The sequence below is a fragment of the Tenrec ecaudatus genome, chromosome 1 (genome assembly GCF_050624435.1).
Source record: "Tenrec ecaudatus isolate mTenEca1 chromosome 1, mTenEca1.hap1, whole genome shotgun sequence".
Taxonomy (NCBI): domain Eukaryota; kingdom Metazoa; phylum Chordata; class Mammalia; order Afrosoricida; family Tenrecidae; genus Tenrec; species Tenrec ecaudatus.
Genome location: NC_134530.1, coordinates 311,453,183 through 311,477,704, shown reverse-complemented (window position 1 = coordinate 311,477,704; position 24,522 = coordinate 311,453,183). Strand labels below are relative to the sequence as shown.

Here is a 24,522-nt window from a genome sequence, read left to right as displayed (position 1 = left end):
TGAATGTGGAGCTCCTGCGGAACAGGAGGGAGTAGCCGTCTTTCCCAACTGCCGAACCAGAGCCCCCACAAATAACCCTTTCTTAATCCTCCATAGCAACGAAACATAAATAAGAAATCCTTTCTACCTAACCCTTGAGAAATGTGCGCAGCCTGCAGTTGGAGCGTGCTTCATTGTGACCCTCCTAATAATCATCCTCTCTTTACCAAAGAGCATTTGAGGTTGTTTATTGTTTGTTTGTTTTACAGCTCATGGACTATTGGCTACAATGCTCATTGTATAAGGAGCCCTGGTGGCCTAATTAGTTGAGCATTGAGCTGGTAACCCAAAGGGCTGCAATTTGAAACTACCAGCCATCCTTGAGGAGAAAGATACGGTTTTCTGCTCCCATGAAATCTACAGCCTCAGAAAGCCACAGAGCAGGTTTGCTCCATCCTACATGGCCACTATAAGTAGGTATCGTCTCAATGCCAGTGGGTTCAGGTTATTTGTTGTTTGGGTACTGTTTTAGGCTACAAGAGAGATCCCAATTTCAAATATAATTGAAAGAAAACATGTATTTATTAAGTCTTAACAGGTACAAAGACAAAACAAAGACAGAGACCCATTGTTTGGATAGGGAGGCCGTCAGCACAAAGTTATAATGGCCTCAGGGACTCACAGTCAGGGGTTAAGTAAGGCACAGGAAATGACCACAAATTCATGATTTGTGGGAGATCAATATATTACAGGTGGGACTCCAGAGCAAGACCAGGGCCATGATTGGGACACGTACATATTTTTTTAGACAGAAGAGTGTACCAGACTGGTACAGGGCCTTCCACCCTACACAGTGAGGGCACAAGTGATGGGCTCAATTCAGGACTATAGGCCCTCCAGTATGGTCCAGGCAAGCCCCCAAGGGAAACTGCCCCTCTCTGGGCTAATGAGAGAGAGGTGGAATTAATTCACTTTCCAATGCACTCTGCCAGAGGGCAAGTTTATCCATCGGCAGCCTTGTTAATAATCGGCAAGCTTCAATGAAGGCTCGATGTACGTGGAGACTAAATGAATTTAGGGCTGTCATTGTCATCCACAGCCTTCGGTGAACGGGGGTGTTCGGAATGTAAGCTCTAACACAGTACACTGTGTGTTTCATTAAATTCCATCCAGATAGGTGTGGAATAGCAGTGTATCGAATGTATCACAGGTACAACATGTACCCTGGATGCCGCTTGAACCCACTGTCATCAATTCCAAATCACAGCAACCTGATAGAACAGAGTATAATTGCGCCCTAGGGTTTCTGAGACTCAACATCATTCGTTTGTGGAATAACTGATGGCTTCCAACCTTGTGTGCAGCCCCATCAGAGCGCCTGGGAGGACACTGCAGGGGCAGTGAATGATTTCAAGTGGCTCCTCTGGCCCAAGTCTTTAACTCCCACCAAATGGCCATTTCCTGCGTGGATCTGGTAAGGAGGTCAGGAAGATACCCATAGGAGTCGCTTGTAATTGTGAATTTAAGTGCCATCCCGCTGCATATTAAATGAGCCATCTGAGGATCCCTGGTGGCATAGAGGTTATGCAGGCGGTTGCTAACCCCAAGGTCAGTAGATTAGCATCACTAGCTGCTTCAAGGAGGAGCAATAAGACAGTCTACTCCCATGAAGAATTATAGGCTGAGAAACCCACAGGGGCAGTTCTACCCGGCTCTATAGGATTGCTATGAGTCAGCACTGATTTCATGGTGGGTTTTTTTTGGTGGAGACACAGAAGGGGTCTCATTACCACATCCCCTGGAACTGAGGCCTCATCAAATCCAGAAGACAGCTGTGATGTCAGAGAAGCAGCAGCAGAACGAGGAGGAGCCAGAGCATGGAGCAGAAGGGTGCCCTTCACAGCCCACAGAGCAAATAAAGCAGAGTACTTTTGTGCAAGTGGCTAGCCTGGGGATTGGGATGCCTCTGGACGCTTAATTGGGGAAGCTGAACTTGCTAAGACTGGGAAGTGGAGCTGAGTGTCTTCTGAATGAGACTTACTGGAGTGGGGTGCCTCTGGGCACTTCATTCAGGGGCTGGGTGTGCTGACCCAGCTTGAGCTGACTGCCTTCCGGCTGAGATTCACAAGCGGTATGCCCGTTGGGCAGCCATCCAACAGCAGTTCTCTATGTGCAACTCCGTAACACCTAGAGATAAACAACTCTGTCCTGAGCATTTCTCACTTGAATTGCAACTTGTTAACTTCTTTAATACATTCCTTAACCAGGAATTTTATCTGTGAGTTCTGTGTAGTCATTACAATGAATATTAGAGTCTCAGTTGAAATAGGCACCAAAGAGCAGATTCTATTAGTCATCAGTAGCTGGAAGAAAGTGTTCATTAAATTAAAATGAATGGCAGGTACAATATTTCTTTGATGCTAAAACTACCCTAAAGAAAACAAGCCTACTTAAAAAAAATTTTTTTTTAGCCTTTGCTTTCTACTTGAGCCCTTGGTATCAGCTCCTCGTGTTTTTAAAAATCATTTTATTAGGGGTTCAAACAATCCATATATGCATCAATTGTGCAGAGCACAGTTGTACATCCGTTGCCCTCATCATTCTCAAAATATTTGCTCTCCACCCAAGCCCTGATATGACAAAAGTATAATTTATAAATTATAAAGGATGCACAAGGGAGAGGGAGCGAAGAGGGAGGGGAAAAATAAGCCTACTTTTTAAAATGAAAAAAAATAACAAACAGTTCTCTCTTTACGCTAAAACAACTCACCAGAGCTCCTGGAGCCTTCCCATGAAGACCGGAACCCAAAGCCCAAGCCCTGCCTCTTCAAGTCGTTGCTAACTCATAGAGACCCTATAGAGCAGGATAGAGCTGCCCTTTCAGTTTTCCAAGGCTGTACACTGTACATGTTTATAGACGCACACAGCTACATCTTTCTCCCCTCAAGCCACTATGGTGATTCCATGAAGGGGCAAAAATCACTGCCGTCGAGTTGATGCCTGTTCACAGTGAGCCTATAGGACAGAATAGAACTCTGCCCCTGAGAGTTTCCAAGCCTAAACTGTTTATGGGAGTAGAAAACCCCATCTTTGTCCCATGGAGCAGGAACTGGTTTTGAACTGCTCCCTCCTGGATCACAGACTAATACATAACCACCATGCTATGAAGGAACGAACTACCAGTTGCCAGTGGGGCTTCACTCCTTCTAAGGAGTGACCCTGGCGACATTGTTGGTGGCAGTGCGATGGAAAGAGTGCTGAAGGGAGGTGGAAATGGAAGAACAAGATACAAAGCCCAAGATGACAGTGATGGTGATATTAAAAATATAAGAAAAGATGTTAAATGCTGGGTTCTAACACTCAAATGCTTTTTAAAAGACCTGTTGGCCATGAACATGGAATGAAGGAATTTTTCTGATCCTCATTCTGTGACTCAATTAGATGCGATTCTATCCTTTACAGTATGAAGGACTGCAGTCTTATTTGGCTAGGAATTTCTTAATTCCCCCCTCAAACAAGTTATTTTATCTGTATGGTGACGGCATAACAGTTCCATATAAACCTCAAGGTGAACAGTTTGAAACCAAGAGCCGGGCATCAAAAAGAGTCCTAATCTGTCCTATAGGTTCAATGTGCCCCAATCCACTCAACGGCAGTGAGTTTGAGTTTTTATCTTCATGCTATGCTTGTCCCTTCTGTGCCCAGACCAAGTATCTCAATTCATCATTTTTACCTCATTCGTCTAGAATCTGGATGGAAATATACAAATTTAATTTCCCAAGATCTGTAACAAACCTCATGATTTTAAAAAATATAACTATTGTGAATTTTGCTACCTTGGCATTAAAAATGCACAAGTACAAGCAACTTTCACTTTTTAAAAGTACCTAATATATTTGGAGCCAAAGAGATATGCATAAAATTGGTTGCCTGGGTTAGGAAAAGCTACTCTGATTGGTTGAAATTGACTGTGGAACTGGCCAATGGAAGAGTAGTTTCAATAGCGTTCGTTTATGTAGTCATCAAGGAATTAGCGAATCCGCAGTTGTAACACTACGTCTTCATTTGCATAACAGGGACTACAAATAAGGCTCTTGCCCCGCAGACTTCATTTCCTTGTCTCTGAGGGATTTTAATTGCTATCATGCCCGAGCCAGCAAAGTCGGCGCCTGCCGCGAAGAAGGGCTCCAAGAAGGCCGTGACCAAGGCGCAGAAGAAGGACGGCAAGAAGCGCAAGCGCAGCCGCAAGGAGAGCTACTCGGTGTACGTGTACAAGGTGCTGAAGCAGGTCCACCCCGACACCGGCATCTCGTCTAAGGCCATGGGCATCATGAACTCGTTCGTGAACGACATCTTCGAGCGCATCGCCGGCGAGGCGTCCCGCCTGGCGCATTACAACAAGCGCTCGACCATCACGTCGCGGGAGATCCAGACGGCCGTGCGCCTGCTGCTGCCCGGGGAGCTGGCCAAGCACGCCGTGTCCGAGGGCACCAAGGCCGTCACCAAGTACACCAGCTCCAAGTAAGCTTGCCAAATAAGCGTCTCTACGACTCATCCCAAAGGCTCTTTTCAGAGCCAACTACACTTCCACTAACAGAGCTCACACTCCGATAATGAGAAGTATGCGTACTTATTGCGTGCCACATTAACTCTTTCTACTGATTAGGTGGATGGCCCTGAAAAGGGCCTTTTGGGTTTTGAAAAGTGGGAACGAGAAAGGCGAGTGGGTTTAACCGCCGAAGCCGTAGAGGGTGCGTCCCTGGCGCTTGAGCGCGTAGACCACGTCCATGGCCGTGACCGTCTTGCGCTTGGCGTGCTCCGTGTAGGTGACGGCGTCGCGGATCACGTTCTCCAGGAACACCTTGAGGACGCCGCGCGTCTCCTCGTAGATGAGACCCGAGATGCGCTTGACGCCGCCGCGCCGGGCCAGCCGGCGGATGGCGGGCTTGGTGATGCCCTGGATATTGTCGCGGAGCACCTTGCGGTGCCGCTTAGCACCACCCTTCCCGAGACCCTTTCCCCCTTTCCCGCGACCAGACATGATTGGAGAGCACCTGCAGTAGCTATACTGCACACCGCAGTGGGGCTAGCAGAACAACGCAGCACTTTTATACTAGCATGACGGACCTATTTGAAAACCTCAAGCACAAGGGCGGAAACCTCAGCTCGAGTCCCTCCCTTTTTGAAAGCGCAGAGACCAATCAGATCCAAGACAGAGGTGGCGCCAAGGGGTGGAGTTTATTATATTCAATTTCCTTAGTTGACACTCAAGGGCGCCTGGGAAAACAGAAAGACAGCCTGGTAGTCTTACGGAGCAGTTTCTATATGAGATACTTGATATCACTACGCGTTTGAATGACTGCCTCAGAACTAGCACCAGCATATATGGATAGTTGTATATCTGTATAGGTCCAATAGCTGCAGTCATTCACAGGTTTTATTAGGCATCCGTTATTCTGTATAAATCCTCAATTTTTGTTCCTGAGCAATGATACATGCACTTTCTACACGTGCCACTTGTTCTTCATATTGTCAAAGTATGATATATTAGAATTGCGCCGCAGTTCCAGATCAGCCGTTTCAAGACCGTTAAACAAATAATATCTTCGCTGTTTATAGTTCTAAGATTAGATTTATCAATGGACACATTGTATCTAGCATTGTATCAGGCACTTCTTCCCTATTTCCCCCGCAGGATGGCAATACAATGTCTACAGCCAAGCTATGGCGACAGTGTGCTGCACACTAGCTCCGCAACCTTCCTCAAATTGTATTGGGTATTTTTAAGAGCTATACGGTATGATGAAGCCTGTATTATCTATCATTGCGTTAAGCTTAACGTCAATGATATGTGCAAAGCACATAGAAAAATATTGTTCTGTGAACAAACAGAAACAGAATAAGAATTAATTAGAATTTATGTTTACCCACTGCTGGCAAGTTGAATTTTGCTTCAAGGGACATAGCTGGTGGGTGGAGCCCTAGCGGTGCGGTGACCTAACCACAAGATTGGCAGTGCAAAGTTCAAAGCCACCAGCCTCTCCTCGGAGGGCGAAAGATGAGGCTAACCGGAAAAGATTTACAGGCTTGAAAACTCTGTATAAGGTTGCTCCGTTCATAGCACACTACATTCGCCAATGCCGCAAATATAATTCAAACTTATAAATCCTTTCGAAGTTTGGTCATTTTAATCAGTAGATCTTATTTTAAAGTGCTAATAACGAAGTCAATCAATAAATGTTTCTCCAACTTGGATATCTGATCATTTGAGAATGATACATTAAAGAAAATGCCACCGCTGTGTGTGAGAATGGTGTGTTAGCCCCAGTGATGTAAGTGTTGCAACCCTGGACTAAGAGTCCAGCAGGTGGTGGGTCAAGTTCCCTCAGAGTGCTGTGGGGAACAGGCTTGAGAACTTTATTTTGAAAGCTCACAGGCTAGAATAGCCTATCATTCTAATCTGTACAGATTGGACTGCCACAATTTATTTCCTTTGTAATCCAATGTAATTTACCTGAAGTATTTCAAAACACATATGGAAACATAAGTTTCATGTCCTAAGAGGTCCTCGGAGCAGAATGGCAAATCATCCCTCTTCCATTGGATTCTTAAAGCCTTGAAGGAATGGGACTTTTGACTGTGCAGAGAAGCACTGGGGAATGTCATGCACATTGGAATGGAAATAATGGGAGGAATGGCATTCTGGCAAAAGTAAAAGCGATGATTGCCTTCATTTATGAAGGGAAAATAGATCATTTTTTTCTCTCCTTTTCATTGAAAACTGCCCTGCAGATAGTCAATCAAAACTGTTCCTCTAAACTAAGACAATTGAAATCTTTAGGTTAAATTCGCTCTGTTCGATGTACAGATATTCCCAAGACCTTGAACCAAATCACCTCTCAACAAGTAACATACACACACATGTTTCTGGAATTAATACAGTGATGTCTCACAACAGAGGTAGGAAATTGTCATAACATGTAACCCTCCAAGGAGGGTACTGAGGGTTAGGCATTAGTCACTGGGCACTAATTTCAAGAGTAGCGGTTCAAAGCCAGCAGCCAACTATTGAGGCCCTATGCACCTATAAAGACTCACAACCTTAGAGAACTTGAGGTCACTAGGCGTCAAATGTGACCCTAGGGAACTGATATTTTGTTGTCGTTAGCTATTTTTCTTTCTTTTAAGAAAAATTTTTATTAGGGGCTCATACAACTCTTATCACAATCCATACATACATCAATTGTGTAAAGCACGTTTATACATTCATTGCCCTCATCACTCTCAAAACATTTGCTGTCCACTTAAGTCCCTGGCATCAGCTCCTCATTTTTTCCCCACCCTCCCCATTCCCTTTCACTCATGAACCCTGATCATTTACAAATTATTATTTTGGCATATCTTGCACTATCCAGCGTCTCTCTATACCTACTTTTCTATTGTTCATCCCCCAGGGAGGAGGTTTTATGTAGATCCTTGTAATCAGTTCCCCATTTCCACTCCACCCTAGGTAGCGATTTTTCACAGAAGAAAAAGATGCTGTCTTAACCCATAAGATTCCATCTGAGAAACCTTGTGTGGAGTCACAACGACTTTGATTCGACTCCATGACAGCTTGTTTGGTTTAGCTTTTCTGTATATTTCTCTTCTACATTATTACCAAAGAGTAATCATGCTGGAGTATGTTTCCTCTCCCCAATATATGAAGAATCACAAAAGCCTCATAGGTTTCAGATTCCTTTGTGTATCTCAAATAGGAATATGGCTGGATAAAGCACCATCACCCAGGTATGTATCTCATTCAATTGAAAAATTAATAAAACACATCAAATATGTCGGAGTGGCACAGGAAACAGTCGTTATTCTGTCCGCAAGGTGACAGAAGAAAGTAGCAAAATGTAACACAGAACCTTCTTTAAGTCTCAGACCCACACAGACAATCCATATGTCATGTGCAAGTTGTCTGATAGAAATCACTATCTGCCATGCTTATAAGACCATTTTAAATGGCTAAGACCATTTCAAGGTGGGCAAGCATGCAGATCAGAGGAAGTCAAAAGAGGGCAGTAGACGTTTAGTGGTAGAATTCTTATCTTTGATCCTGGAGACATGGGTTTGATTCCCAATCAATGCACTTCAAACTACCACCCCCCTGTTAATGGTGTCTTGAGCTGCTCTCTTGCTGAACAGGGTTCTGTGGCACTCATGGGGCCTCGATGCTTCAGCGCCAAACAGGCAGCAGCTAACAAGCAATGACAACATGACGTAGGTCATAATGGCCATTAAATTATAATGGGAGGTGTTATTAGAATCATTAGGAATGCAAACAGAGAGATCTCCTCTACTTTAAAAGGAGTGGTACATATAATCATTACAATGAATATCACTGGCTTAGTCTAAGGTATACTTTGACTTTACAATGAGATGGAGAAGGATACATGGAAAAGGGAAGTTGTGTAATGTTGGGTAATTCCACCAGGATGACGCAGCTTCTGCGTTGCAAAACCAAACCCCAAACCAGGTCAGTGCTGTCACAAGTCCGAATGGTGGATTAAGACCATATACAAGATGCTGATGACACACTGAATAGTTTGTTTTAGATTCGAAAGCTACAAGAAGACAGACCCTATAAACTTCAGCTCATGGAAAGAATATTTCTCCAAAGCAATGAAGAGTAAGATGAGAAGTGAGTTTGGGAGAAGAACAAAGATTGCAGTTGGGGGGCAAGAGGAGGGGCAGGGAGCCGGGCTACAAAAAGGGGAAAAAAAGGAAAGCCAAACTTAGCAAAAAAAATCAACAAACTAACTGATTGGTGTAGGTGACAAAGAAAAGGAAGGAGTTAACATTTTTCCACCAACTTATTAAAGTGCTGGCAGTGTTAAGATGTCAGTGGGAAGGCTATCTTGTATTTAGAAGCTACCGTGAGCAGCTCAGTCCTAGTTCTAGTATGGTGTAAGTAGATGAAGCACATATTCAGACAAATTCACTGCCATTGAGTCCATTCCAACTCGTACGGATTTATAGGGCACAGTAGAACTGCTTCCTAGAAACTCCTGGGCTGCAAATTTTTAGAGGAGCAGACAGACTCACTTGTTCTCCAGAAGAGTGGCTACCAAGTTTGAACCATTACCAATGACTTCACCGCCTACAACCCATGACTCCACCAGGCCACCCCTCCAGTTATCCAGAGAAATATCTGAAAATGCAGGATTGACATTTAGGCAAGAGGAAAGACCTAACAGTAACTTAGGAAGCCCTGAAGATGAATGGTGAATTCCCAAGAAGAAGGCCTACATTTAATTTTTTTAAGAAATAGCTTTTCCTTTGGGGGTGATGCAGCACACCAAATACAATGAGTCAACGTGGTTATTGGAAACATTAAGAATACTCAAGGTTCATAAAAAGTGAAGACACGCTCACATTCAAGGTAAAAAATATGTCTAACAAACTGCATCCTTGATTTATTCACCCATTTGAATTGTCTCTAATTTTTACTATTTGATTGGCTCTTATTAATATTTGTGTGTCCATGGCAGTTGTGCTACCTGCAACCGTCAGTCACCTGATGCCCTGGATGGGATCACCTTACCTCTTAGGCTTTGCAGTGACTTTCCGCGATTCCTCTCTTACCCAGTCCCCGTGAAACCTAGTGAACCCATGTCTCAAAACTGACACATAAATGAACAGCCATCATAGTTTATGGCATGAGGAACATAAATTCAAGGCACTTTTTTACCATCAATCTGTACTTTACTCAACAATTGGCATATACTGTAAACGTTATGCCCTTGGTCACATAAAAAAAGAGGAGCTAAGTATAAAATGTGTTCTTTTATATTAAAAAAAACCTTCACTCTCAAAGGGACATATGTAAGCATATATAAAAATATGTATACACATGCAGACGCCCATATCCTCCTTCCTGAATTCTGTTATGTGCATCCTTTGCCAGTTTATCTTGCAGTGTGACATTCCCTCTGTTCCCCACATCTCTGGAGCATTTCCACAGAGCTCCCCTAGTGAGACTAATTAAAACAAGGCCCCTTCCCCCCAAAATTATACATATATATAATTTATATATATAACCCAAAAGAGATCCACCTCATTCTCTTTGTAATTTTTTATTAGACATCCACAGGGAACGGCTAAGCCAATTCAGGTCCCACTAACCTTCTGGCAGGTCATTGGTGATGGTATTGTCTCCCCTATAGAGATATGAACAATACTTGACTATCAAAACTTAACTCACTGCCCACGGAACCACACAAAGTCACAAGGAGGCTCTTTCAGACAAAAACAGCTATTTTGGAGGCAGAAAGAACCTTTTCCCCTGGCGTCATTTATTGATGTTCTTGTAGAGAAATCTGGAAAGAGCCTGTGTTATTTCTGTTCATTGGAAACAGATTTTCTGAGTAAAATCAAATGAGAAGTCTGCAATAGTTGTGAATACGAGAAGCCGAGAAGTTATAGAACATGACAAGAGACAAAGAACTTGCAGGCACTATTGGAAGAGTACGTATTTTAAAGGAAAATCAAGAAGTTGTATCTCTGACCTTTGAATCCCTCCCAGAGTCGCGGGCTTTTGAAAAACCCTCAGGGCGCTGTGAAAACAACAGGAAGTCAACAATACGAGGAGCTCAGGCTAGAGGCCTCCCGGTCCATCTAGGGAGAAAATTGGTGTGATTCCTGCACGGGAATTTTTAATTGTTTGCTTTCTTGAAATGGAACAAACACAATTCCGGGATTGAGCAGAGCCTCGGTGGCTGCCAAGCTGAAGACTGAACAGGGAACCAATCAGCGCGCGGCGCCGCTGTCTATATATACACACACGCTCCCGCCCAGCGGGCAGCTTAACTCCGAGACTTTTTTTTTTTAACTTCGGATTCTAAACCTACAATCATGTCGGAAACTGCACCCGCCGCCCCTGCTACATCTTCTCCCGCCGAGAAGACGCCGGTCAAGAAGAAGGCCCGTAAGTCTGCAGGTGCCGCCAAGCGCAAGGCGTCCGGCCCCCCGGTGTCCGAGCTCATCACCAAAGCTGTGGGCGCCTCCAAGGAGCGCAGCGGCGTGTCCCTGGCCGCGCTCAAGAAGGCGCTGGCGGCCGCCGGCTACGACGTGGAGAAGAACAACAGCCGCATCAAGCTGGGCCTCAAGAGCCTGGTGAACAAGGGCATCCTGGTGCAGACCAAGGGCACCGGCGCCTCGGGCTCCTTCAAGCTCAACAAGAAGGCCGGCTCCGGGGAGGTCAAGCCCAAAGCCAAGAAGGCGGGCGCGGCCAAAGCCAAGAAGCCCGCCGCCGCCAAGAAGGTTAAGAAGGCGGCAGGAGCAGCCACCCCAAAGAAGAGCGCCAAGAAGACCCCCAAGAAGGCGAAGAAGCCAGCGGCTGCCGCTGGGGTCAAGAAAGTGGCCAAGAGCCCCAAGAAGGTGAAGGCTACCAAGGCCAAAAAGGCGCCCAAAAGCCCAGCGAAAGCCAAGGCGACCAAGGCTAAGGCGTCTAAGCCCAAGGCAGCCAAGGCCAAGAAGGCAGCCCCCAAAAAGAAGTAAAGAGGCTGAAAAAACCTCAAAAGGCTCTTTTCAGAGCCACCCAATTGATCCTAAAAAGAGCAACCAGCACATGTCATTTGGATGGAAAGGGGTGAGCAGGAGGGCCAGAAGGTGGCTGTCATCTTATATCTACTTTCTTAGAAAACGTATCTCCTCTGCAAGCAGTTACTGGGTTCAAGGTCATCGCTCCTGCCGAGATGTGGGGAAGATTAGAATCTACCCCCGACCCGGAGGTGGGAAACTCAGCTGATGTCCTTTTTGGGAATGGCAGTGTCATTTCTGGCATAGATGGCACCCAGGTTGTGTAGGCCTCACAATCCTGCAGCGCCCTGACGGCCGAGCTCGGGAAGTGCAGATCCGCCTGGAAGTCCTGCGCCATCTCGCGCGCTAGTCCCTCCGACTGCAGCTTGTGGATCAGCAGTTCTGTCATTTGCAGAGCCATGGTAGCAGCGCGGCTCAAGGGGTCTGGGCCCTGCGCGCTCGCTCGTGTGGGCCACCTTGGTGCCCAGCTGCTTGCTCAGCATTTTGCTACAGATCGACTTGCAAGCCTTCTACTTGCTTTGGCCATTGCTAGCCAAATTTAAGTTATGAACCTTTTTTATAACATAAGTTACCCGAAAGTTATAGGTTTAAAAATGAAGGCATTCCTTGATTGACCCTCGGCTGCTCCTTAGTGGCTTTCAGTGGAAATTATTGGCGTCGATGCCAGGAGCATAGGAGCCTTACTCGCCCTCCTCATTTAACTGTCCTCAGGCTTTTCCTCTCTTGTATTTTTTTAATGTCATTTGTTTACGGTATCCTTTGACTTATCAGTAAACTAAATCTGAATTATTAGAACGTGTCTGATTTTAAATGTTGGTGCCTGTAATAGTCTTGCTTACTGACTTTTTGAAAAGACGCGCGCTGGTACTTGATTAGCCAAAGGATTTTTTAAAATCCTTTTTATCTGAGGGGGGGGGACTCTTACAACTCGCATCACAGTCCATACATAAATTGTATCAAGCATATTTGTACAAATGTTGCCATCATTTTCTAAACATTTACTTTCCATTTGAGCCTTGGTATCAGCTCCTATTTTTCCCCTCCCTCCTACCCTCTGGCCAAAGGGTTTTTAACTATTAAGTTTAAGTAGACTGATGTCATCCACCTGTGATATATTTCCATGAACGTAATGTACATTTCAAACATTTTAAAACTTATTTTTCATGAATATTGTCTAAAAGCATTATGACCTTTAAGTCTGAATTGATAACTTCAGACTTTATATTAAAGTTGCCTTTAGGTTAAAATACAACATCCTCGCCAAAGCCCTCCACTATTTTTACAATTTCTACTGAGACTTTGTAAATTAGTTTTAAGAAAAAAAATACTGTTGCCTTTGAAAGGGAAGAGCAGGGATCAAAGGCATACTCAGGCCCCATATTAAGGAGCTTTTCTAAAGGCCATCTAAAGTACAGAGGGTGTGATGATTTAACTGTTCAGCCTCAGGATTAAAGCCACTTTGTAGCTTTGCAGATCAGCTTGTGAAAACTGGAGACTCACAGGTGATTTGCACGCCTTGGAGATGCAAAGTGATTCTTTTCAACTGGGCAGCAGTACAAAGGTTTTATTGCTTTGGAGGTAATTAGTTGGATTTGCATCTAAAACCCCCCACTCAGCTCTACTCTTTACACCTTTACTTTCTCCTCCCACGAATCAGTTCTGTAATAGTGAACTGGCTCTAACGCCAGTTGCTATGTTCAGCCTTATTAAGCTTCAGGGTGCCAAATGATGATTTAGGACAAAATACCATTAATTTCTAAGATTCCGACTCGTCGATACTAAGACATAGTATAACTGCTTCTGGATTTCAGACTGTGAATCTGCGGTTTTAAAGTCTGTTTCTCCCAAACCCTGGTGCTAGATTACTGACGTTACGATTAGCAGCCCAGAACACTACTTTGCAAATGGGGCCGCACAATTCTTAACTTGCTGAACTTATTTATAAATGTTAAAACTGGAGCCAACGCTCAAGTCACTAAGTACTAAGACTTAATTCTGAATGTATCACAGGACTAACTGGATCATGGTCAATTGGGTTACGAAAGCCCCTTTAAAGAATATGTAGTGGCTCTGAAAAGAGCCTTTATAGTAGCAAGAGAAACCGCAATGATATAAATCCTCATTTCTTCAATCCATTATTTGCCCTTGGCCTTGTGGTGGCTCTCGGTCTTCTTGGGCAGCAGCACGGCCTGGATGTTGGGCAGGACGCCGCCCTGCGCGATGGTGACTTTGCCCAGCAGCTTGTTGAGCTCCTCGTCGTTGCGGATGGCCAGCTGCAGGTGGCGCGGGATGATGCGCGTCTTCTTGTTGTCGCGCGCCGCGTTGCCCGCCAGCTCCAGGATCTCGGCCGTCAGGTACTCCAGCACGGCCGCCAGGTACACGGGCGCGCCGGCCCCGACGCGCTCGGCGTAGTTGCCTTTGCGGAGCAGGCGGTGCACGCGGCCCACCGGGAACTGGAGGCCGGCGCGGGAGGAGCGGGTCTTGGCCTTGGCGCGAGCCTTGCCGCCTTGCTTGCCGCGTCCAGACATCTTGAACGTTAGAAACGGAGCAAGCTGGAAATGAAAAGAGAAGTATGCGCGTCTTTACCGCAAACAGAGAACTATTATACTAGGAAGTGGAATTGTAAATCACGCTTTTTGATTGGGTAATACGCGCAGTAACAATTCAACCAATTAAAAAGTGGATCTGGAGTTACCTCTTTTGCATATCAGCCTACACGTAAGAATAATTAACCAATCAAACTTTCAGGTTTCGTATTACCTCATTTGCATAGGAGCCCTACAAATATTATGCGCCGCCCGGCAACCTGCATCTCCAGTGCAGTTTCTCTTGGAACCTGAGCTGTAATTCATCATGCCTGAGCCAGCTAAGTCCGCGCCCGCCCCGAAGAAGGGCTCCAAGAAGGCCGTGACCAAGGCGCAGAAGAAGGACGGCAAGAAGCGCAAGCGCAGCCGCAAGGAGAGCTACTCCGTGTACGTGTACAAGGTGCTGAAGCAGGTCCACCCTGACACGGGCATCTCGTCCAAGGCCATGGGCATCATGAACTCGTTCGTGAACGACATCTTCGAGCGCATCGCCGGCGAGGCGTCCCGCCTGGCGCATTACAACAAGCGCTCGACCATCACGTCGCGGGAGATCCAGACGGCCGTGCGCCTGCTGCTGCCCGGGGAGCTGGCCAAGCACGCCGTGTCCGAGGGCACCAAGGCTGTCACCAAGTACACCAGCTCCAAGTAAATTTCCTGTGCTGACTTCTTAATCCAAAGGCTCTTTTCAGAGCCACTTCTGTTGTCATTTTAAAGAGATGTAATCCACTCAGAACTCATTATGGGGATTATTTTGCTCTTTTGCTTTTTATGTGAAAAGCTCAGCGACTTTTCCTTATGCAACACAAACCTTACACCACCCCGAGGGCAAGTTATTTGAGACTTATGCCTGATAAAACCCAGAGGGAGTTCTATAGGATTGCTAAAAGGGCATGGATTAGGCAGTGAATTTTGAGTGAGACATCTAAAGTGCCATCTTTGCACATGAACTCTTCATTACTTTCACCTTCCTCCAGGGCAAAATAATCACTGCATTGATGAAATTCCATCTAGCAAAAAACAAAAAAAAATACCCCAAACTATCCAGCACAATAATACAGCAGTCCTTCTGAAACCAACACATTGTTCGTGTGAGTTTTACTTCAATCTTAAGGAAGTTTCAGTGGCTGATACTCTTTCTCGGAGTTGAAACCACTGGCTTCCCCCTGTCGAGCACTTGGTTTCGAACTGCTGACCTTGCATCCCAATGTGCAACTATTACACACCAGAGTTCCTGCCAGTCGCCACAGTGATTCCCTTACTGTAGGCGTTTAGCAACTTGAGTCTCTGAGCTACCCGTGATGTCTATACCTTGCTAAATGTTTGGTTTTTTTGTAACATTTTATTAGCGACTCATATAATCCATACATACATCAATTGTATAAAGCACATCTGTACATTCTTTCAAAGCATTTGCTCTCCACTTAAGCCCTTTGCATCAAGTTCTCTTTTTCCCCCTCCCTCCCTGCTTCCCCCTCCCTCGTGAGCCCTTGATAATTTGTAAATTATTATTTTGTCATATGTTGCCCTGTCCGGTGTCTCCCTTCACCCCCTTTTCTGTTGTCCATCCTCCAGGGAGGAGGTCACATGTAGATCCTTGTAATCAGTTCCCTCTCCAACCCACTCACCCTCTACCCTCCCAGTATGGCCCCTCACACCCCTGGTCCTGAAGGTGCTAAGTGCTTTTTGATGCAGGGAACAATGCTTGCTGTAGCCATGTGTCAGTGAAGTAGGGAAATTGTTGATCACATGGTGGGCTCTGTTGGGAAAAAAGGGCCTCACCAACTAGGAACCTGTGACCCTTCGTACCCACTGGCTATTATTCCTTGGGTCATGGAAGCAACACATATACAACCACAATTGTCAAGACCACCTTTGTCCTGGATAGAACCAAACACAAACTGTAGCACATGCCTGCTTCAACTGCAGGCTGAGATGCCTTTTCCTGTCTTCAGGCCTTTGCCACAGGTGATGGTCCTGGAGGTCTCCTGTCAGTCTCCTGGGCTACGTGATCCCCTTGCATCAACTAAGTGAACGGAAATGAAAATGTGTGCACTGCGAAGATAGCACTGCCCTCATCCTCCTTGTGGCACGGTGGATTGCTAAACACGGGGTCAACGGTTCAAATCCACCAGTAGCTCCTCAGAAGAAAGAGAAGGCTTCTTTATACCTGGGAATAGTTACAGATCCAAACCCACAGGGGGCAATTTCACCTTGTCCTATAAGGTCACTATGGCCTTGGGATCAACTTGGTGGCAGTGAGTTGTAAACCGCTGCCCAAAGTGGTGGAGGGGCCTGGAAACATGCTGCTTTCCATCCATTCCTCAGGATGTTTGATCATGGATAAGACCCAAGGCTCAGCAGAACTGGGCAAACCCCACACCACTGTCACTGTATCACTGGATGCCAAATGGCCCTTCCCCATGTCTTCACACTCTGGGTCCACAACTTAGTAATTGGACCCTTTCGACTAACGAACTCTAGGAGTCTCTTGCCTCACAGATGCCCACAATATAGGAAGACCACGTATTTCTTTAAATGTACTAAACCTTTCCAGGATACATTTTCTCTCCTTTGGAGTTCCTGAGATGACTGATGAGCAAGGCCCATATTTCATTTCTCGGAATATGCGGTGGTGGCTCTTGACAGTGACACCTAATGGAGCTTTCATCTCCTTCATTGATCCCGTGCAGGAGTTTCATGTGAGACCTAATGCACTCTTCAGACAACTGTTTAAATGACTGAATGGCAAATGGATCTGTAAATGGGTCTCCTCCTTTCTTCAGACTTTAATGTCCCCTAATTGAAGGAAGGCATTTGGGACTGACTCACACGTCATAGGAACTTAAAAATGTTTTCATTTCCCTGTCTTATATTTGAAGGATATTTCTTGTTTTTATACCTTTTAAGATGCACTATATATAAGAAACCATTCCATTTTGTCTTCCTACATCACTACGGCCTGGTGTTCCTGACTCCATCCAGTAAGGGGTCGGTACCACACTAGGGTACAGACTCTCCTTGTACCATTAACCAAAGATTTCCCTGCAGACCTAAAACTTGCTCGCTCTTTCTTTTCTTTCTTTCTTTTAAATTGACTTATCTCAGTCTGAACTTTGTTCTAGGGGAACATAGACCCCCTAATTCAAACATATTTGATGGAAACCCCTTTTTAAGCCTTAAAAACAAAACAAACCAAATTCTCACTGCCATCGAGCCAATCCTGACGTATAGGGCCCCTCTAGGATAGGCTAGACTCTCCCTTGTGGGTTTTCAAGACTAACTCTTTCCAGGACTAGTAAGCCCTCTCCTGAGGAGTGGCTGGTGGTTTTAAACTGTTGACCTTGCAGATAAAAGCCCAATGCATGGCCACTCCACCACCAGGGTCTTTTTATTAAGCTTTCGATGGGACTAAGACAATCACTCAGATGAGGGGAATATTTAGGAATGTCCAAGATAAAGCCCAATGCATTCAAGGTGGGTCTGATTATAGATGAATGTCCCGTCCCACGTGACATTCACCGTGGATCCTGGAGGAGAGTGGGAATTGGGGGTGTACAAGAGGCACGGAGAATGAGGACAAGACAATATCCTGATCAAGTCCTATTTATTGAGTGAAAGTTATAGCTTATATAGGCCAGGGAAAGGGAAACAAGCCGCAGATGTTTCCTGGAGAACAATAGTGGGGGAAACAAAATGCACATGTTTCCCTGAGAATAATGGTGGGGGAATCAGGATGCAGATGTATATATATAATCATTACACACATCCTTACCCAAGGTTGGAGCAGAGTTCTTACCGTGTATAGTGACCACAGAACAGAATCGTGCAGACAGATAGAGACTTCCTTATCTATGTCTGGCAAGATAAGGATGTCAAACAGCTGCAGTGCTGTAGGCTGGCTCAGGCTAATGAATTCCAAGTAATGGCCAGGCCTCACGGCTCCAGGCAAGTCCTAATAAATTCCAAGTAATGGCCGGGCCTCATGGCTCCGGACAGATGAACACAACAAGCAAAAAGAAATTCCCACAAAAGCATGATTTGGTGGCAGATTGGCTCACCAGGGTCTCATTCTCAGCAGGAGAACCCGGGAAATGACTGTGGTTGGGATGTCATAATTGTCGATTTTACAAGTTTACAGGTCATGCCTGTGAGCCCGTGGCTATGTCAAAGGACTCAAGACCATGTCACTTTGAGTCATCACCACTGGTGCTCCAACATTTAGAAGCCACCTGGTTGTTGTTGATTAAGGGCACATTCAGGGAAGTCCCCTGATGCTTCCTGCAAACAGGAGGGAAAGATGACTGGCCCACCCTAGGCCTAAGGGGGAGTTGTAGTCGACTTTCAAATACACACACACACACACACACACACACACACACACACACACAGCTTGAGGGCAAAGCTGCTACCTGAGAGGTTAATAGTCTGACAGAACTCAAATGTCGATATCGAACATGGAGTTAGGGCTCCCACTGCAAACTGCAGCCTTCCACAAATCAAGTGCTTTAGAATGAAATTTCCAATCCAATTTCCAGCCCTCAAAAATCTTCCCTAATGTCTGGGTTTTACTGACTGCCCAGCTAATCCATGCTCTCCTACGGATCCCTTCTAGGAGAAAAAAATTTGTTCTAGGCTTTTCCCACATTCGTAGTACACTGCCAAAAAGAAAGATCTACTTAGTAAATATTAATTTCCTCCAGAAAAAGTACTGAAATCAACCTAACCTCCCACCATGAAGAAGAGAGTTCCCCTCTCTAGTAATCATATTCATATTGCAACTCCAGGCTTGACTTTTTCTTGAGTTCTTTCTGTTTAAGTTACGCTGGGCATGTTTTTGTGTGTGTGTGTGTGTGTGTGCCTCATCCACGGTAATATTTTTAAAACGGCCACTTCTAAATATGGTTAGCAAACATGATTGCATTTTTATTTGGTTTTCTCCCTCTTTTGAATCAGTAGCTCTTGAGAAACTTAATAGCATTGAAACCATGAGGACCCTTTAATTAGGCATGCTCCAATTCAGACCCTCCCCACCGTCACACCTGGATCGTCCAAACTAGGCCCAGGCTTAAGGCTCCACAACAGGTGAGCTTAATTCCATCTTTGGGGCCGACCAATGCTTTCGACCAAGCTGCCCCAGCCAGAGGCTTTAAATACTTCAGCAGGGCACTGCTACTCCTGTTCTCCGCCTTCACTCTTTGGTCTCCTGCCCTCTCCTCTGGGCCCCTGCTCCTGCTCTGCTGTGCTGGAGTCTCTCTGGCCTCAGGCCCCCACATGTGGGTGAGCGGTCCCACGAGGTTTCCCATGTTCACTTGCGGGCCCAGCGAGGCTTCTGCACAGTTTGGCATGCTTCCCCGAAATAGCGTGTGTTCTTTTGAGCCTGTCAAACCTGAAACGTCTTCCATCGTCCTTTATAAAATCAATCTGGATCACAAACGGCGTGAATTCTTTCATGTGCGAAGCCAAGAACCAAGATATTTCTCACCCAAGACATTTACCACTTGAAGACTTCTTAGAGAGACACTATGTCTCAGCTGTAAATCCTCCGTTCCTCACATCCAAGGTGGTCTGAGGTTCCTGAATCCATTTTACCAAATTATCTATCCTTAGTGTACGTATACCAATGATTTTCTCCTGAACCTGTCTGTAATTCCACCTACAATTGTGATGAATCCATCTGCCACCAATCATGATGTTTGCATGTCCTATTGGATGCCATTTTTATGACCTCATACTGCTTGCTGCTCTCCCTCTTCCTGATTAATTTTGTCTTTTGTTTGGTCTTTTTTCTATTTAAAATAATAAACAGGTGTCTATAAGATGTCTTTGAATTTGGTATTTCTGTCTAATAGAGGTCACAGCCATGGGATTTTATGGAGCATAATTTACTCTGCGGAATGTACACTGGCCATGAGGTGGAACTTAAGGCAACTTTAGAAACCAAACCAAACTCAGCTGTAACCTTCCTGGGGTTGTTCTAGGGCCACAGGAGTTGAAATGCACTCAAACCAGTGATTTTTGGCTAATCTTTATTAAACTGCGCCTTTGTTAAAACAAGCAATTCCTTTCTATCTTCTAGTCAGAGTGGTAAAACTAAATCCCTCTCCAGAAGGCCCTTGGTCCTTTGCATTTTAAAGGTTTGATTATTTGATCTATATTAGCACTTGAATGGTGAGGACTTCATTTTTATCTGGTTGTGGAGGACAGTAAAAGGCCAAAATCCAAGAGCAGAGTTCCCATTTGGATTAAGCCTTCAAGGAATTCCTTCTGACGATTTATAGAGGTGGTAGATCATTCACCATCAGGCAGAATGCTTTAGAAAGTAGATTTCCTCCACTCCTTCTATCCCTGGGCGGGGTGGTCTCCCTTAGGGGCTTGCCTCGGTGTGTCCTTGATTTCAATTGCAGTCCTGGGGACTTCATGACCTATTTTTGATGGAAGACCCTGGGCTAATCTTTTAATCTCTTCTTTGTAACAGAATGCCCAAGACCCAATCACGGTTCCATTCCCACTTGCAACTGTGAAATGGATCTGCTCCCAATCATGAATGTGTGAGTTTCCTTTGTTCCATGCTCTATTTAAATAGCTCCCCCAGGATCAATCCTTAGAATCCATGGGTATCATCTCAGAAGTGTGCATGATCTGGAGTGATCTCCCTCATCTGGATAATGTCTTTGCTTTTTTGTCTTGCTTAGCCCTCTCAAACACTTAATGTCCTCCTTCAATTTAATTGGAGATTTAGGGTCCCCTTTGTATTCTAAAGCAGACTCACTTCAACATCAGTTACTCTGATACATTTTCCATTGTCTCTTGTGCTCAAGTTGCTCAGTCTGGGTAGAATTTATCACTGTCATTCCAGAAAGGGGAAGAAAGTTGAATTTGAAGACAACCTACAGGTCTTTGTGGTATGATCATCCCGTCCCTGGATTCAACAAGCCATCCTTTTTGGTTGACTCAGGACACTGAAGCTCAATACTGCCAGGTGGGGAAAAGATGCTGGAAAGAGCACATAACCCAGGCAACACTTCTGAGCCTCCATATGTGAAGTGATTCTGAGTTCCAGTGAGGTATATTTGAACGACTTCAAAAGAAGGTGGTTGGAATCTGAGTTCTACCTCTTTAATGAATTTTGTTTGTGATACCCTCTGTACCTTATAACATGTGCTCAGTAAGATCTGTCTGTTGATGTTGTGTGAAAACAAATGTAATGATAAAAATAAAAGAATTTTGCAATGCATGAAGTTCTTGATGGACATAATGAAGTGAAATTTTGCAATATTCTTTACAGACAATGTAAGTTTTTTTAAAAGGAAAATGCAGTTATATTATCAGAGGTAGTAATGTAACATGAGTGCAGGAAGTGCTGATTCATTAATTAGATTTCCAGATATTAAACATTGTTATCACTTGCTCCAGCAACTCTGATAAAGAGCATTTAGGAAGAATGTGCACCATTTTCACTTAACAGTATGTACATATTCAAATGTATTATAATGTAAATTGCTTTGCTGGATAAGTTAACAATGCATAAACGTGTATGTGTTACTTTTGTTGCTGTGACGCATGACCTCAAGCTTAGGTTAAGGCAATACATATGCATAATTGTACAATTCAGAAGTAGGATCCGAAGTCATACACAAATCCCACTGAGCTACACCTCATTTAGAGAGGAATGTTGACAGGACTCCTCTCTGGAGTCCATAGGGGACTCAATTACCTTAACTTGTCCAGCTCTATGGGCCAAGCACTGGCCTTGGCTCCCTTTCCCCCACTTCTCAGGAGGTCTTTACTCTGGCTTGTTATCTGAGGCCCTCTAACATTACAAAGGACCCGTTGCCACCAAGTGGAGTGAAACGGATGCCAAGGCAGATTCCCTTATTTATGTGTACATGATTAAATTGAGACTATTTGAATAATCCATAATTCCCCTATTTGAAGGCCAGCTAATTTGCAACCCCAATTCCACCTTCCCATTTATTCATCTTTATTATGCAAAAAACTTCCGCATATTTGGATGGCATTTTCTTCCCTAGTTTAAGCCACAATATGTGTTTTACACACTCTACTCTGGATGGGGAACACCCTAAGGACTTTTATTTTGTTAAGTTCAGAAAAATCATGGCCTGCATCATGGCCTGCACGAAAGCATCTAATTTAGGTATTTACTTCTGCGGGGGAAAAAACTCAAAAATTGACTATGCAAAATAATATAAGGTACAATGAACTAGTGTGGCTTTAGAGCCAGGGCAAAAGGTGTGGTTGGCATGTCCATTTTAACCTGTCTCAGCCTGTCAGAAAGGACTCTAATGGAACAAAACTACATCCTTGCCTACCTGAGGCTACAGTCAAGACTTTGCTTCCACCGCTGTCAAGTTTTAGAGCAACACCAAAATGGCAAATCCAAATCCCAAGTTAGAAACAGAAGTGAAAACCTGCCTGTTGGCAAAAAAACGATTCAAATTACAACTCTTAAATTGAGAACGTGGATGGCTCTGAAAAGAGCCTTTGGATTAAGAAGTCAGCACAGGAAATTTACTTGGCGCTGGTGTACTTGGTGACGGCCTTGGTGCCCTCGGACACGGCGTGCTTGGCCAGCTCCCCGGGCAGCAGCAGGCGCACGGCCGTCTGGATCTCCCGCGATGTGATGGTCGAGCGCTTGTTGTAATGCGCCAGGCGGGACGCCTCGCCGGCGATGCGCTCGAATATGTCGTTCACGAACGAGTTCATGATGCCCATGGCCTTGGACGAGATACCGGTGTCGGGGTGGACCTGCTTCAGCACCTTGTACACGTACACCGAGTAGCTCTCCTTGCGGCTGCGCTTGCGCTTCTTGCCGTCCTTCTTCTGCGCCTTGGTCACCGCCTTCTTGGAGCCCTTCTTCGGGGCGGGCGCGGACTTCGCTGGATCAGGCATGGTGAAAAGACAAGGTTAACGAAACAAGAAAGAGAAAGGATGAGATCAGTTTCCTCTGAGCAGCGTTACACGTCGGTATTTAACTTTCTCCTCGTCCAATGAAATCAAGTGTAATTAAAACTACGCTTCCATTGGTCCACGCACCAGTTTCATTCCTAACCAATGGCAGAGCTTCCTTTTTGCGCCCTGCAATGGCTATAAAAGCAGCAGCTCTTGTCCGGTGATATTAGTTTCTCCAGGAGTCTGACTGCTGCTTCATCATGTCGGGACGCGGAAAGCAAGGCGGCAAGGCTCGCGCCAAGGCCAAGACCCGCTCCTCCCGCGCCGGCCTCCAGTTCCCGGTGGGCCGCGTGCACCGCCTGCTCCGCAAGGGCAATTACTCGGAGCGCGTCGGGGCCGGCGCGCCCGTGTACCTGGCGGCCGTGCTGGAGTACCTGACGGCCGAGATCCTGGAGCTGGCGGGCAACGCGGCGCGCGACAACAAGAAGACGCGCATCATCCCGCGCCACCTGCAGCTGGCCATCCGCAACGACGAGGAGCTCAACAAGCTGCTGGGCAAAGTCACCATCGCGCAGGGCGGCGTCCTGCCCAACATCCAGGCCGTGCTGCTGCCCAAGAAGACCGAGAGCCACCACAAGGCTAAGGGCAAGTGAGATGCCGGATAGCCCACTTGAGTAACCCTAAGAAATCAAAGGCTCTTTTAAGAGCCACCCACATTTTCCGAAAAGTGCTGAAATACATTACATTTTCCTATGTCCTATAAGGGTGTTTATTCCTGAAAACATGCACTATAGGTATGGAAGTTGAACCTGCTTTAACCCCAGTGATAACCCTACATCCTGGATCCTGTCGCATTGCGTGAACCACAGTGGCATCATTTTTGGAAAAGAATTTTACATATTTTAGGCAAAGATTAAGTCATGCTTTGGAAATGATTAGGGCAAAGAATGTACTGATGTGTGCATTACACAACTGATGTATGCATATGTATGGATTGTATGAGCACCTAATAAAATGTTTAAAAAGCATTTATGAAAGTACAAAAATTACCAGGCCTGTAATGGAACAACTTGCAACTTTTAGAGCATATATGCTGTATAAATACTTAAAAATGAACCTTGAATTCTGTATCTGCATATATGTATAATCATATTTATGGAGTATTATGTATATACTGTATCCACAACAGTAAAATACCAGAAGAAATGAGAACAAAGAGGTCGATTTGACCAATAACATCGCAGCGCGGGTCTTTTAAATTTGAGGCTGATGACTAAGCGACCAATGGGGTGAGGGAAGTTTTCATTTTAATTTTAGAATGCTCTTGCTATTTCTCCTTAAAGACAAGACAGTAAACGAAGTACTTCAACATAAGGCTGAAATTAAAAAATAAAGCTGAAATAAAATCTCCATGTTATGTACTAAATTTAAAAGAGCGCCAAAGAAAATTTTCTATTCCGGG

General features: G+C 45.1%; 7 protein-coding genes across 7 annotated transcripts; 4 read left to right on the top strand and 3 right to left on the bottom strand.

The window, feature by feature from the left end:
- Positions 1-4,068: 4,068 nt before the first annotated feature.
- On the top strand, positions 4,069-6,298 carry LOC142428016 (histone H2B type 1-C/E/F/G/I-like). Its single transcript, XM_075533172.1, has one exon. It carries the CDS (start codon positions 4,124-4,126, stop codon positions 4,502-4,504), a length of 381 nt encoding a protein of 126 aa, XP_075389287.1. The 5' UTR covers positions 4,069-4,123; the 3' UTR covers positions 4,505-6,298.
- Positions 4,669-5,044, bottom strand: LOC142428025 (histone H4). The gene has a single exon (XM_075533184.1). It carries the CDS (start codon positions 5,018-5,020, stop codon positions 4,709-4,711), a length of 312 nt encoding a protein of 103 aa, XP_075389299.1. The 5' UTR covers positions 5,021-5,044; the 3' UTR covers positions 4,669-4,708.
- Positions 6,299-10,833: 4,535 nt separating the features above from the next.
- On the top strand, positions 10,834-12,365 carry LOC142428008 (histone H1.3-like). The gene has a single exon (XM_075533162.1). It carries the CDS (start codon positions 10,879-10,881, stop codon positions 11,521-11,523), a length of 645 nt encoding a protein of 214 aa, XP_075389277.1. The 5' UTR covers positions 10,834-10,878; the 3' UTR covers positions 11,524-12,365.
- Positions 12,366-13,651: 1,286 nt separating this feature from the next.
- Positions 13,652-14,159, bottom strand: LOC142437616 (histone H2A type 1). Its single transcript, XM_075540714.1, has one exon. It carries the CDS (start codon positions 14,091-14,093, stop codon positions 13,701-13,703), a length of 393 nt encoding a protein of 130 aa, XP_075396829.1. The 5' UTR covers positions 14,094-14,159; the 3' UTR covers positions 13,652-13,700.
- On the top strand, positions 13,952-14,847 carry LOC142437617 (histone H2B type 1-C/E/F/G/I). The gene has a single exon (XM_075540715.1). It carries the CDS (start codon positions 14,419-14,421, stop codon positions 14,797-14,799), a length of 381 nt encoding a protein of 126 aa, XP_075396830.1. The 5' UTR covers positions 13,952-14,418; the 3' UTR covers positions 14,800-14,847.
- Positions 14,848-22,295: 7,448 nt separating this feature from the next.
- Positions 22,296-23,068, bottom strand: LOC142437615 (histone H2B type 1-H). The gene has a single exon (XM_075540713.1). The coding sequence runs from the start codon at positions 23,058-23,060 to the stop codon at positions 22,680-22,682; it is 381 nt and encodes a 126-aa protein (XP_075396828.1). The 5' UTR covers positions 23,061-23,068; the 3' UTR covers positions 22,296-22,679.
- A 240-nt stretch (positions 23,069-23,308) lies between these two features.
- On the top strand, positions 23,309-24,429 carry LOC142437614 (histone H2A type 1-D). Its single transcript, XM_075540712.1, has one exon. The coding sequence runs from the start codon at positions 23,321-23,323 to the stop codon at positions 23,711-23,713; it is 393 nt and encodes a 130-aa protein (XP_075396827.1). The 5' UTR covers positions 23,309-23,320; the 3' UTR covers positions 23,714-24,429.
- The last annotated feature ends 93 nt before the right edge of the window (positions 24,430-24,522 follow it).